This window comes from Solanum stenotomum, chromosome 4, assembly GCF_019186545.1.
Source record: "Solanum stenotomum isolate F172 chromosome 4, ASM1918654v1, whole genome shotgun sequence".
Classification (NCBI taxonomy): Eukaryota; Viridiplantae; Streptophyta; class Magnoliopsida; order Solanales; family Solanaceae; genus Solanum; species Solanum stenotomum.
In genome coordinates, this window is record NC_064285.1 from 1283257 (window position 1) to 1298498 (window position 15242).

Consider the following 15242-nt stretch of genomic DNA (forward strand, 5'->3'; position numbering starts at 1 on the left):
TATATATATATATTTAGTAAAGTCTCACAAAAAAGTTAAAAATGTATAAGGGGATTTGAAATAATTGACTAGTTTTGTATATATTTATTTTTTTGCCACTTTGACGGAAAAATAAAGAGTAAATTTTAGGTTTAGCAAACATAAAAATCATATTTGTATGTTATAGCTATAGTTTGTATAATTGCGCTCCATAGCAAATTTTATGTTTGCTAAGACTATTAATATGTATATTTCGGTATACATATACAAAAAAATCAATTGTATAATCTGTTTCGGTATACATATGCAAAAGAATCAATTGTATAATCTGTGTTTGTATAAAGCGGGAAAGAGAGAAAGACATATATATATATATATATATACATATATGTATTTGTATTTGTATATACAATTTTCTCTCGCTTTATACAAACACAAACACAATTTATACATTTGTGTTTGTATAAAGTGAGAGAGGCGAGTGAGATTCTCTGGGGGAAGAGAGGCGAACGAAAAAATATGTATATATATAATTTTCTCTCACTTTATACAAACACAAACACATTTTATACATTTGTGTTTGTATAAAAGTGAGAGAGGCGAGGGAGCCAGTGAGAAACAAGATTGGCGAGCGAGAATTTCAGGGAGAGAGGCGAATGACAACAGTTTGCTACGGGTTACAATTAAATCAAACTGTTGTTATAACATTTAATTTGAATTAATAGTTCGCTATTTTATACAATTTTCCCAAATATAAATAAATTACAATGTAAATTACTATAGCATTTTATCGTGGTGTTTGGTGAATTCCCTAATTATGATTTAGTTAACTTAATGTTGGTTTACAATTTTCAATATGTTGTTGTAGGTAACAAATCAATGATTAAAAAGAGATATTTTTATTTAACTGAGGAAATCTTGAAAAAAATCCTAATATTTGTGAATACAACGCTCCATCGTTGAATATTAGGCAAGAAATCATGATTGTTGAGGTGCCAAAACTTGGGAAGGAGGCAGCTGAAAAGGCCATCAATGAATGGGGTCAGTCAAATTCCAAAATTACACATTTGGTATTTTGCACCACTAGTGGTGTGGATTTGCCTGGAGCCGACTATCAACTCACTAAGCTTCTTGGACTTGAACCATCAGTGAAACGATTCATGATGTACCAACAAGGCTGTTATGGTGGTGGCACTGCTCTTCGATTAGCTAAGGATTTAGCTGAGAATAATAAAGGTGCTCGAGTTCTTGTTGTATGCTCAGAATTAGCCAATTTGGTTTGCTTCCGTAACCCTAATGAAACCGAGCTTGAAGTTTTGGTTGCGCAAGCTCTCTTTAGTGATGGGGCATCAGCTGTTATTATTGGTTCAGATCCAATCATGAATGTGGAAAAGCCTTTGTTTGAGCTTGTATTCGCAACACAAACTCTTCTGCCAGATAGCGAACATGCAATTATTGGCTACCTAACTGAGGCTGGGCTGAAAGTCCAGTTACATAAGGATACTCCGATGCTAATCTCAAAAAATATTGAGGGAATTTTAGTGGAAGCATTCCAACCTCTTAAAATTTCTGATTGGAACTCTATTTTTTGGGTATCTCATCCAGGTGGACGTGCAATTTTGGATCAAATTGAATTAAAGTTGGGCCTAAAGCCTGAAAAACTCAAGGCTACACGAAATGTATTGAGTGATTATGGGAACATAGCTAGTGCTTGTGTTTTGTTTGTTTTGGATGAGATGAGGAAAACGTCTATCAAGGCAGGATTGGGTACTACAGGTGAAGGCCTTGAATGGGGTGTGCTTTTGGGGTGTGGGCCTGGCCTAACTATTGAGGCACTTGTCCTCCGTAGTGTTTCTATTTAGGTTGCAAAAATGTTTAAAATAAATGGAGGATTAGAGAAATGTACTCTATCATTGTTGTCTTTGTATTTGTTGGTAATGAACTACTACTATATTATTCGCAATTAATAATGAAATATGTTAATGTGATGTTTTAATAGTAATAAAAATATATCATGTGTTATATTATGTATCATGTAATGCCCAGTGTCTCTTTACTCTTATCAATTGTGGAAGAAAGTGGTCATTAGTTGTTAGTAACTTATGTAACCATCAACTCTTCATTTCACCTATTATTCTATCTTTATGCCTTGTAACTTATGTAATTCCTTTGGGTCATTCAATATTTTCCCAATTTACTACCCATTATCCATATTCATTGTAAGAAAGAATTCTATCACCTATAAATAGTTGGTCTTCCTTTGTGTTGTATATAAGAAGAGACAACAAGAGATGTACAAGAAAATATAAAGGAAAAAAATGAGTAGTATTATATTGTGTGCATATTGAGTTAGTATAGTGAAAGAGAGAGTTGAGACAAAGAAAATACTCTAAGTCGTCTTCGACTATATTCACTATATAAAAGAGAGTAATTATATGTTGAAGAAGGTATTCTTTTTGTGGAGCTTTGAACTCTTCAACTAATTCGGAGTTATACGACGTTGTTGGGCACAGGGGCGAACCCCCTCGGCAAAATATTACATTGTATATATAAGGTAATTTTCTGTATTTATGTGGATATATATATTTTGAACCCCTTCAATGACAAGGAGAAACAAATAGCCCAGTGGCAGGTTCCTTGGAAATTAAGTTTCACATCGAGGGTTTGAATCCTTGCGTTAGCGTTTTTTTTTTAGTTTCAATTCCGTTTTTCACGTATTTTAGTTTTTTATTTTATAAAACATGCTAAAAGTGTGGTTTTAAACCCCCAAAAAAAAAAAATCAAAGGTTCCACCACTAAAATTATATACTACTACTTCCTTGAAATTTTTGTTTTGTTGGCTTATATACACATTTATACTTTTATTTTTCGAACCCCCTGAACGAAAATCTTGGGTCCGCCACTGGTTGGGCTGTTGTATCCTGGAGGGGACAAGTCAAGAGTGATACTGCTGAATCGGTATGGATTACGCCGCAGTGGACTTGAATCTCCTTAAAGAGATCGAGATATCCACACCTCAGCCTAAATATATTTTTATTTATTTTATTTTCAATTGTAATTTATTTATATTTGTGGTATATTACACTAACAGAAATACATTTCGTGAGAGGAAGAATAACTTGAACCCTGGACGTCATATTGTGTAATTCTTTTATATTTTTCTTTTGTAGACATTTGGCTGATTTTTTTTTTCCGTTTTTGAATGTGTAAAGAAGAAATCTTTATATTAGATTTGCTGAAATATTTAAATAAAAAAAATAAAGCATTTCATGGCCCCATAATCATGTATCAATTAATGCAAGATAATAAACAGCGATGTGTACGTCGACATCTGTTGGATTGTGTTTGCTATACTGATGTGTGTGCAAATAATATATCAATAATTAAATTGTTGGGATATACATACAATTTTCCCTAATTTAGAGTAAATATAAAAATCATATTTGTATGATATAACTATAGCTTGTGTAATTGCGCTCCATAGCAAACTTAATTTTTGTTATGGCTTTTAATATGTATATTTCGGTATACATATATATATATATAAAATATGTATTTGGGTCTATTTGTATATTTCGATATACAAATGGGTCATGCATTTATATATTTCGGTATACAAACGGGTCATGTATTTGTATATTCGGTCTATTTGTATATTTCGGTATACAAATGGGATGGCAAAAAACATGAAATGTTTGTTGCGAATTACAAATAAAAGAAACTATGGTTATAACATTTAATTTGAATTAATAGTTTGTTATTTCATACAATTTTCCCTAATTTATTTAAGTTCTAAAACAGTGTAATTGAATTTATAAATATGATTCAAGAACACGTATATTGAGATGATTACTATCCTCTGTGTCTCAATTTATGTGATACATTTTATTTTTCGAAAATCAAATAATTTAAGTTTGACCAGAAATCTTTTTTAAAAAAAAATGAAATTTATATATTTGTAAACTACAAAAAAAGTACTATAAGTCACAATAATTAATAATACAAAATATTTAAACGATATATGAAAATTTTAAGGTCGTAGATTTGTTTAAATCTCAAAATTTCCTTATGTCACGTAAATTGAGACGGGAAAAGTTTATTTTAGGCCTCTCCATAGCAATGTCCAGTGATCACACTTAAAAGTTCACTCGGATAATAAACACTCTCCAATCTCTGCTTTTAACTATAAAAGTACTGGTTCGAGTCATTAACGGAAAAAAAAAATGTGAGACCATATATGAGAAAGATATAGAAAAATTACATAAGTGAAGGTCTTTTATTTAATAATTACTATTTTTAAGTATACTTTTAATTTAGGGAAAATTACGCGGTTAAGCAAACTTATACTACTTAATTACTTATCATAGCTATAGTTTGTTATAATTACCACTCATGACTAACATTATACATTAATTACGCGGGCTGACTTCGAGTTTGTATAATTAGCCACGTTTGTATATGTATAATTCACCAGAATATACAAATACATCTATATAATATACAATTATCTAATCTATATACATATACAATTCACCTCTCTCCCACTCTCTGCCCTCTCTCGCTCGCTTCTCTCCTCCCTCTCCCAATCTCGCTTGCCATATATACAAATGCATATGTATAATATACAATTATCTAACCTATATACATATATAATTCACCTTTCTCCCATTCTTTGCTCCCTCTCTCTCGCCTCTCTCCTCCATATACATATGTAGCTATGAATTGTAATTATTAAACTATAGCTATGGAGAGTAATTAGACTATTTTTGAGTGGATATATGTGAAAGTTTCCCTTTAATTTATTACCATTTTTGTCAACTTTTAGCAATACTTACGTAAAACAATTTTTTTTTTTAAACTTAGCAAAAAGTGTTGTCATTCGCAACTTTTAGCAATATTGCCATTCAGCCAAATTGTTATATATATGGTTAAAAGAATAATGTTGACAAATGTCGTAAATATTTTTAAAAAAGTGTACACGTAAGTGATTTTCCCAAACAAATTTTGGGCCATTATATCCTAACTTTTTTTTGGGTTTGGGTATCTCCCTTCGTCTCCATAAATTAAAATGCACTCATCAAAACAAGCAACCGAGTTACTCCTTCCGTTATTTTATATGAGTTAATCTGACTTGGCATAAAATTTAAGAAAGAAAGAAAGATTTTTAAAACTAGTGATTTAAAATAAGTGATAGATATTTGTGTGACTATAATTCATTTCATAAAGGATAAAATGGACATTATAAAGTTAAATTGTTACTTAATATAGAAATGTGTCATTTTTTTAACCGACTAAAAAAAAAATGAATCATATAAATCGAAACATAGAAATTAAACACTAATTGATAGAAAACAGTTTCACAAGTCGCTCAAGTTTAGACATGTCACGACCCAAAATTACTAGTCGTGATGGCACCTATGTTCCCAACCGATAGGTAAGCCAACCCAATAAGTTAACCAATTCCACTTAAAATATGGAAAAGTAAGTAGCAAGCAAAATATCTTACTCCCTCCGTCCCTTTTTATATGTCATCTTTTTACTTCGCATTTGCATTAAGAAATGATGTAACTTTAATTTACTCTTCTACCCTTATTTAATTACTTGTAGATTTTCTAGGTTGGTCAAAGTATTTACATTTTCAAGATTAATTAACTACTCTATTAAGGGTATAATAGGCAAAATATTGTAATTTATGCATAAATTTTATAAAACGACGAGTACTGTGGTCCAACTATTTATAGAAAAGGATGACATATAAAAAGGGACGGAGGGAGTACATACTAAGTCTTTTAAGTAAATTGCGGAAAACTGAAATACCATCCCAAGATTTAGTGTCATAAGTACAAGAGCTTCTAAAAGTCAATACAAGTCTCTAATTATATAACAAGTCGAAACATAAGAAATGTCCTATCAGAATACCAAAACAACCTAATAAATAGAGATTAATGAAGGTATGGGCCGCAGAATATCCAAGTAGCTCACCACAACTCCAAGATAATCCAAACTCAGACTCAAGCTCCAAGAAATACGCTAGAATTTGAAATATAATCTGCACCACAAAAGAGTGCATCAAGTGTAGTATGAGTACGAAACCACGTGTATCTAGTATATCTCATAGACCGACAACGAAGAAGTAGTGACATGAGTATATAAGAAAATAATCCTTTAATTTTTACAAGTCTACATTGTTGTGTCGTAATTTTACTATACTTTAGGAAAATCACTTTTTGAAATTTTCTAAGTATAAAACAATTTGAGAAATACTTAGAAAGAGTCGCCACTTAATTTTTGAAAGAAATTAAGAAAACTTAATTTAAAAAAGATTTTAACATATTAAATCTTTATAAATTTAGAGAAAATGGATAAGAAGTTCTTATTTCTACTCTAAGAAGGTATTAGCACTTAAAGTAGCCGCTAACATGCGGTTATCCTACGACTTGACTAAAATAATATTTTGACTAATTCTTTGGAAAAATTATTTAACATAAAAAATAATAATAATTTACACTATTCGATTAACTTTGAGAAAATGGTTAAACAAAGAGCGATTTTTATTTTTTAAGAAAATGAGACCTTAATTGAAACATTTGAATTAGAGACAAGTAATTAGAGTTTTAACAAAACTAGCTTAGTTGATTTTTATTTGAGTTATTTTTTGGTTAATCAAAATATGAAAACTATTTTAAACTGATAAAAAAAAAAAGTTTTGACTAAAGATTATAAATGAAAATACAAGAGTTGATAAAAAGATTTACTAACATAATGAAACATAGTTCATCTTTTGGGGAATTAATAATTCTAAAGTTAGAGTTAATAAACAACAAAACAATAAATAATCACAATTAAATGATTTAAGAGAGAGTAAAGGAGAAGATGAATTTGGGCCAATTTCGCTGCAATTTTTTGGGTTTAACCCAATTCCCCTTTTTGTATATATCAGTGTATATCGGATGTATAAAACCCATTTTTCTGCTTTTCGAGACCTGTTTCAGCTTCCAATTTCTTCGGACATTGACGGGGCTGACTCAAATACGGGTGTTGTTGGATTTGATCCAACGAAATAATTCAAGGAAAACAGAGCCTTATTAGACTCATCCCGAAATAGAGTTCATGCAAAGCGAAAGGACAACAAGGATTAGGAAAAAAAAACTTATTCATTAAATGGACAATTAAACAGTAGGCATGACTAACTAAACAATCAGTTTGACTAAAGAGGCACGTAAGATAGTTAAAGGGAATACAAATCTTGGCAAACCAAAGCTATCATAACTAATGGATTATAAAGAAACTAGGCAGTTAACAAATTATAAATGACTAACAAATTGATAGATTACATGACAAAGAGCTACATTTAGGTCAATCATAGGAGACCAATCTCTTAGGATGGAAGCATTAGTTTAGAACAAATCAAAACAAACTAACAACCCAAATTATCATGGTAAACAAAGCACTTGTACAACTCTAAAATTTAAGTAAAAGAAAAGAACACATAACACCATCAAACCAAGGAGCTTGATTATCACAGTAACCCTATCATAATTTCTTAACCATGTACGTAAAACAAGGAAAGTGGGTAAAGATTAAAAACAAAAAAAAACCATAGACATAATTTTCCAGCAAACAAACTAAATGCAAGTTTAGCTATTAACTCTAGGATTACTATTACAAACAAATAAAAATATAGAAATAAAACGGATACACCATTGTGAGAACTTTTTATTGCAATCTATCAACATAGTCTTTTAAAGATTAAAAATAATTTGTAGAACAAGAAAAACACAATTATCTTAACAAAGTCAATTCTATTAGAGAGTTACTGACTTAATGAAACCCAATAACCATTGTACTCAAGTCACGATAAATATATTACACAAGCACCCGATCGATTTTATGTAAAAGCGAACTACATTTGACAAGGTTAAACTTTAACAAAGCCATGAATGATACACAAAAATTTGAATTAAGAGGGGTCGAGCTAGCACTAAACAAATACTAAATCGAGGCTTAATCATATACCAAATGAAATTTAAACCTCCATGAATCTTTATGAACGAACCACCACATATTCATATCCAAACCATGTCACCCTTAAAACAAACAGTAAACGACCTGAAACCTAGAATGGATCAAAATAGCTAACTACAAGAAATCAAATTTAAGAAGACAAACGTAAAGGTTAACAGATGCATTGAATTCAAACGACATGTGAAGGAACTTACTCATATAGTATTAGTAAAAATAAATTGAATTGAGGCAGAATTTTCGTATCTTTATGCTTTTTTTTTTTCAAAAAAATTTATTGACCCAATGTGGCCACTACAAAATTGGTTTAGGAATGTTCAAGATTTTTTTTTTTTGGTGGCGACTTTGGTTGCCGCTAATCAAGATTGTACCTAAGTGAAACTTATGAAAGTACGCCACATAAATTAGAACAGAACACAAAGGTATATATCATATATGTTTATATTCAATTCAAAAGTAAAACATTACAAGGAAAAAAAAAACACAAATCAAATTCATTTTTCACACAATTTATAACAATCCACCATCTTTTGCTTAAATAATTTTTTTCAGTAAGTAAGATGAACAGTAATCCTTAACAATGTCTCAGCACCATCAGTAACATGTTGCCCTGCTGGTATAAGTGAACGAATTTCCGCGAATCCGCAAGCATTTTTAAATTTACCAGTTCCTCCTGTAACTGAAATTCTTGACATTGTACTTCCAATTCTATAAACTCCGAAAAAATTGAGGCTATCGCCATATTCGCCTCCTTCCATCATGGCGGTAAACGCCATCATTTGAGTAGTTCCATCTGCAGAACTTGAAACATATACACCTTGTGCTTTTCCAAGTTTTTGTGTCCCTAACTCAGGGGACAATGTCAAGTAGTCATCGATAACTGTAATGGTACCTGTCCAGACATAATATAATTAAGATTGTTAAAATTGTGATTTTTCTAGTGACGTAAGAATTTTTGGATAAGATGTTTACATAGTAAATTCAACATGGTGTTAGAGCAGGTAAGTGTTATTGGATTCAAATTGCACAATTCCACCTTAAAAAGTAAGAGAGATACTTCCACATGTTTGACTAATGAAAACGAATCAGACGCTCATGTTGACATATAATATAGTTAAGGTAGATGAGATGGTCACACAATCCAATGTGTTTGGCAAATAATAAATAATCACGTTGACACGTCATTGAGACATGGTAAAGAACACATTAAAGATCCTAGGTTCTAATCTTACCGCTATATACCTACAAATAGCAAAGAAAAAGGCCAATGAAAAAGAAGCAGACCTACACGCGAAGGCCATGTTGAGACATGAATAGTATGTAATCAAGCAAGTGGTCCTATGTTCAAATCTCATCATCACAGAAAAAAAAAGAAAAAACTAACCAAAAAAAAAGAATCAAGACAACATGTGAGAAGCATGTAAAGACATAATATAAGTTTTAAGGTAATCAAAAGTATAATATCTCTCTAACAGCTTAAACTTTTACGTACCAAACCCGAGGCCCAATCCATCAGGGCCTAATTGAGTAGTCACACCACTAGCTTGGCCATTCTGATTTCCAGCAAATATTGTGCCTGCTAAGCCAGTTCCTAGTGGAACACCATTGATATTAAATGTTGGAATTGCACCATTAGAATTAGGAATTGCTACACCATCGTTAGGTGGTTGAAAACCTAAAGGCCTTGCAAAAGGAACTTGTCCACTATAAATATTGCCTAATAATCCGGTAATTGGTCGAGCTGTTGGATTATTTCCTCCCAGAATATCATGCATGTATAACTCGAATATCGATCCTTCGGGAACTTGAGTGTCAATTGCAACAACAAGGGGTGACAATTTGGTTATTGCTACTAAGAAAATTGCAAAGAAAACGGAATATGGTGATAACATTTTGAGATTTTGGTTATACGGAAAAACAAAGTTTTTTTTTCTTGTTTATGATTTGTTTGATTGATTATGAAATTATGGTCAAGATTGAAACTATATATAGAAATATAATCATAAGTGGGACATAATGGAGTTGTTGTGACATGGAGTTATGGTGCAATTGTTGGTGTTTTTTTTCCAACTTTTTTGGTGCAATTGTTGGAGTTATTCCAACAAAACCTCACAAAATTTTTTGTCATTATTCATTATGTAACAATAAAAAGTTCTATACATGATTAATTTGTGTTATAGAATGTGTTAGAGTGAGTTGGTTACATTTTGTTAAACAAGGATTAGCTTAATTCTTGAACCTAATCCATCTTTAGTTCTTCCTTTTGTTTATTCTTATAATATTTCTTATGTTTGATTGTTTTCTTCCACCATTCATGTAAAGCAAACTCCAATGTTCATCACTGCAATAACAGCGAAAAATGACGGAAGTCGATTTTACAGGGCGGTACTATATGTTGTTTTTGTTACTATTTGTTATTTCTTGTATTTTTTTTGGGACTATTTTTTCTCTTGAGTCGAGGATCTATCGGAAACAGAGTAGGAAAAAGGTTTACATATACTCTAGCCTCTCCAGACCTCATTTTGTGAGATTATACTGAGTATATTATTATTTTTGTTGTTGAATATGAATAATTCATATAGCTAACCCCGATTAGATTGAAATTAAGGCGTAGTTGATTAATTGATATCGATAGTTTCTAGGAGAGTGTAAATGAGACTTATTAGTTCCAAACAAAAAATCCTAGAAAGTCCAAGCTAACGTGTGTGAATTGTAAGGTTGTAACATTGGGAGGGATTTCTTATTAGAGTTTCAAACCAAATCATGCCAACATTATGGAAGTTTCTGGATCGCTTAAAATAAAAGTAGTACCAAAGGTACAGCTTCTATCACAAATAGAGAATCGAATTTGAATGATTTGTAATAATTATCAAATATTTATAAATATTTAGTAATTTTCCTAATATATACATATGGGTCTAGATCCTGTTCTAGGATCTCCCCATGTGCATTACGTAAAATAATGCATTTATTCCCTCAATAATGTACACACTATACAAGAATATTCAAAACTCAAAAATAAAAAAAGATACACCCTTCACAGTCCCAAACAAGTTAGGGATCAGAACGAATAACTAACCACTTTTATTAATGAAGTGGCTCCCAAGTGTAAGGATTATATTTCTTCCCGCTAGCATCTTCTAGAAAAAATCCTTTATCCGTCACTGTCCATTTACATAAAAGAGTCCGCGGACTAAGTGGTGAATCTCTAATACATCCTTGGAAGACATTGAACACTTCAAAAGCTCTTTCTTTTAAACCCCACCAAAAATGACAAAAAAACATTGTGTTAGCAAAATATTTCTCTTTGAATGACCATTCAAATTTGTTATTTGGACTAAGGTCATGAAATCCCATATCATTATCTTTAGAAGCACAATGAATTTTAATACTATTAAAGGGAAATTTAGTAGGATCAATGTTATTCACAACTTGAACTTGGAATGAATTAACACTTTTTAAATGTAAAATATTTATGAATAATATGATCAATAAAAGAAAAGGTGATTTGATGTATGAAGAACTCATTTTGTAAGTTTTTTTTCTAAGGAAGTTGTTAGTTTAAATTTCTTTGTTATTATTGATAGTACTTGAATTTATAATGCAAAATTATAGCATTCACAGTTACAATGCAATGGTAAGGAGAATTTTTATGATGAAATGTGAATTATATAAGGAAAGGCCATAAAAAATGTGAATTATTTTCGTTGCGATTATAATCTATGAGAGTATGAGGTATACGTTTTTTTGTTATTTGAAAATTTTGGTTTTTTAGTTCATCTCTATGGAAAACGTGTCTGAATTAATCATTTTGAGGACCCATGAGTGAAATAATATTAATAATTACTTTTAGATATCGTCCATAAATTACGTGAAACCATTTATTTTTTTCGTAGAAGGTTTGTAACGTTTTCTAAAAACTAAAATCGTTCATTTCCTATTGTTTATTTATAACTCTCCTTGAAATGATTCACATAAAAGATGTAACCATATTAGATAAGTCTGGTATGACGAGCTCGACTGAAAAAATATTGATGTGAAAATAATGATTGATCATTGACCTATCTTATAGGATACCACTTGTTGCACCAACTTCGACACGTTTACAGGGAGTTAGTCTCATTTTGTTTCTTTGGAATTCAGTAGGAAAAGGGGATTATAATTAATTAAGAACTAGTATTATCTACAACGAGGTCCATTACAGATCAGAGAATAGTCTATAGCCCAATTATTGAGCCTAATCCATCTTAATTCTCACTTTAATTTATTCTTATTATTATATTAATTTCTTCGTTATTGTTCCTAAGTTATTATAGCATTATATAGCAACTTAACTAGGAATGACAAACAAGCGGAACGATTATAAAGATGTTGATTTAAACTTTTGTGGGACAATATGAGTGTGACATGGTAATATAGTTCGTCAGGTGTCAATCACGACATTATTTTTTGTTGTAATGAAATATGAATGGTTTGTATTTCCTTTTGATTCATTTGGTATGCAAAATTTATTGGCTTGACTAATTCAGATATGTGTTGCATATATAATATGAGTAAATTATATGAAAAGTCACTCAAGTACAGGTTCATATAAAAAAAAGTCACTTTAGGAATGGACAATTTGTTTAAAAAATGTTATGGAATAAATTGAAAATGAATAAAAACTAGTTTTGCTACTATAGATTATAGTCTCTCTAATTCCTTCTTAATTAGTCACTTGTAATTAGTACTGATTAAGGATAATATTTAATAAGCTTCATGTACCATCTACTATTTTTAAAGAATAAATTGCAAAGTGAAACAACATTCAAAATAAAATACTTATAATTATCAAATATTTATAGATATTTAATAAATCTCTTAATATATATACATATATACAGGGTATAGATCTTCCCCTGCGCATTACATATAATAATGCATTTATTCCCTCTCTAATGTACACCATACAAAAATATTCAAAACTCAAAATAAAAAAGACACACGCTTCACAATCCCAAACAAATTATGGATCGGGGCGAATATCCAACTACTTTTACTTTTTAAGAGGCTCCCAAGCGTAAGCAATATATTTCTTCCCTTTATCATCTTCCAGAAAAAACCCTATATCTGTTATTGTCCATTTGCATAAACGAGTATCGGGATTGAGTGGTGCATTTTTAATACATCCATGGAAGACATTAAACACTTCAAAAGCTCTCTCTTTTAAGCCCCACCAAAAATGACAAAAAAATAATGTGTTAGAAAAATATCCCTCTTTAAATGTCCATTCAAATTGGTTATTTGGAGTAATGTCATGAAATCCCATATCATTATCTTTAGAAGCACAATGAAGTTTAATACTATTAAAGGGAAATCTAGTTGGATCAATATTATTCACAACTTGAACATGGAATGAACTTGCAACAACATTTTTTAAATTTAACATATTTATGAATAATATGATCAATAAAAGAAAAGGTGATTTGATGTAGGAAGAACTCATTTTGTAAGTTTTTTTTTTTTTTTTTGGGTTAGAATTTTTTTTCTCTAAGGTATTTTGTTAGTTTACATTTCTTTGTTATTGTTGGTATTTGAATTTATAATGCAAAATTACAACATTCACAGTTAGAATGTAATGGTAATGAGAATTTTTGTGAGGAATGTGAATTATTTATTTAAGGAAGGCCATAAAAAATGCGAATTCTTTTCTTTATATTTTTAACCAGTCGATAGCCTATCATTGTGCAAGACAAGTTCTTTTTAGTGAGGTGTACGTTTAATTTTTTTTTTTGTTATCTGAACATTTTGGTTTTTCAGTTTATCTCTATAGGGCAAACGTGTCTGAATTATTTTGATGTATTGGGAGTGAAATAATATTAAATAATTATTTTTAAATATTGTCCATAAATCATATGAAACCTTTTATTTTTCGTCAATGGTTTGTTACTTTTTTAAAAGGTTAGACAATGACAATATCGTGCCTCAAACCTTCTTCTGTTTCTTCTTTTCTCCCTCACACTTTTCTTAGTAATTTTAACTTTTAATGTCCTATCGTATCGATCAATTTAGCGTAAATAATTAATTCCAAATTTTGTTTAGTATTTACAATTTTAGTAATTTTTGTTTATATTATTTACGCTAAATTGGAATTAATTATTTACGAGCTTCTACCAAGCATTATGTGAATTAAGTGGTGACATTAATAGATTGGATTATGATTTATAATGTTGATAGATTAATTTACCGTAATCGATTTAACTATTTTGTGCAAGTGTAATATATTGATTATATACCAAAAAAAAAAAGTAATTTGCTCAAAAATCGTCTAACAATAATTCAAATTAAAGCCATTGGGTTGAGTATAATCATTTGCTGATCAGCACAGGCAACTAAATGAATGATTTTCTTTTGTATTTGTCACGAATTATACTGTTATTGACATTTTATATGATGTTTGTCTAATAATCTAATGCAAAATGTTGAGTCTGTGCTTGCATGTATCAAAACTTCCTTTTATTGAATTACAACACTTTTGACATTTCATACAATATTTCTCCAAAAAAAAAATCACAAGTTAATGCAAAGTATTGAGCTCGTGCTTATACAGGCTAATATCATCTAATTTATATATAGGATCTAAACAAAATTGTTGCATTTCTGGTGAATCAACATATCCTATTATGGAATGATCTGCCCTACATAGAATAATCTATGTACTAGGGATCAGAGCGAATAACTAATCACTTTTAATTAAGTACTATCCCAAGAGTAAACAAGATATTTTTTCCCTCTATCATCTTCTAGAAAAATCCTGCATCTGACACTGTCCATCTGCATAAATGAGTCCGAGGGTCAAGTTGTGAATTTCTAATACATCCATGGAAAATATTGAACACTTCAAAAGATTTGTCTTTTGAATCCCACCAAAAGTGACAAAAAAATAAAGTGCTAGAAAAAAATCTCTCACCAAATGACCATTCATATTGATTATTTGGAATAATGTCATGAAATCCCATATCATTATCTTTAGAAGCACAATGAATTTTTAACATATTAGAAGGGTTTGTAGTAGGAATGTCATTTACAATTTGAACATGGAATTTTTTGGGAACAAAAATATTATGTATGTTGAAGCTTCTTACTTGTAAAATATTTATGAATAATATGATCAATATTAGGAAATGTTCTTTGATGGGGAAATAACTCATTTTGTGAGTTTTTTTTTTTGGGTGTATGTTGGGGAGGGGGGGGGGGGGGGG

At 30.4% G+C, this 15242-nt stretch overlaps 1 protein-coding gene and 1 pseudogene across 1 annotated transcript; one reads left to right on the forward strand and one right to left on the reverse strand.

The window, feature by feature from the left end:
• The window catches only part of LOC125861919 (chalcone synthase J-like), a 2609-nt pseudogene extending 651 nt beyond the window's left edge, over positions 1–1958 (forward strand).
• Positions 1959–8426: 6468 nt separating this feature from the next.
• Positions 8427–9936, reverse strand: LOC125861929 (dirigent protein 18-like). The gene is made up of 2 exons (XM_049541846.1): positions 9494–9936; positions 8427–8893 (listed from the first exon to the last, which is right to left on the reverse strand). Exons 1-2 carry the CDS (start codon positions 9891–9893, stop codon positions 8550–8552), a joined length of 744 nt encoding a protein of 247 aa, XP_049397803.1. The 5' UTR covers positions 9894–9936; the 3' UTR covers positions 8427–8549.
• Positions 9937–15242: the final 5306 nt, after the last annotated feature.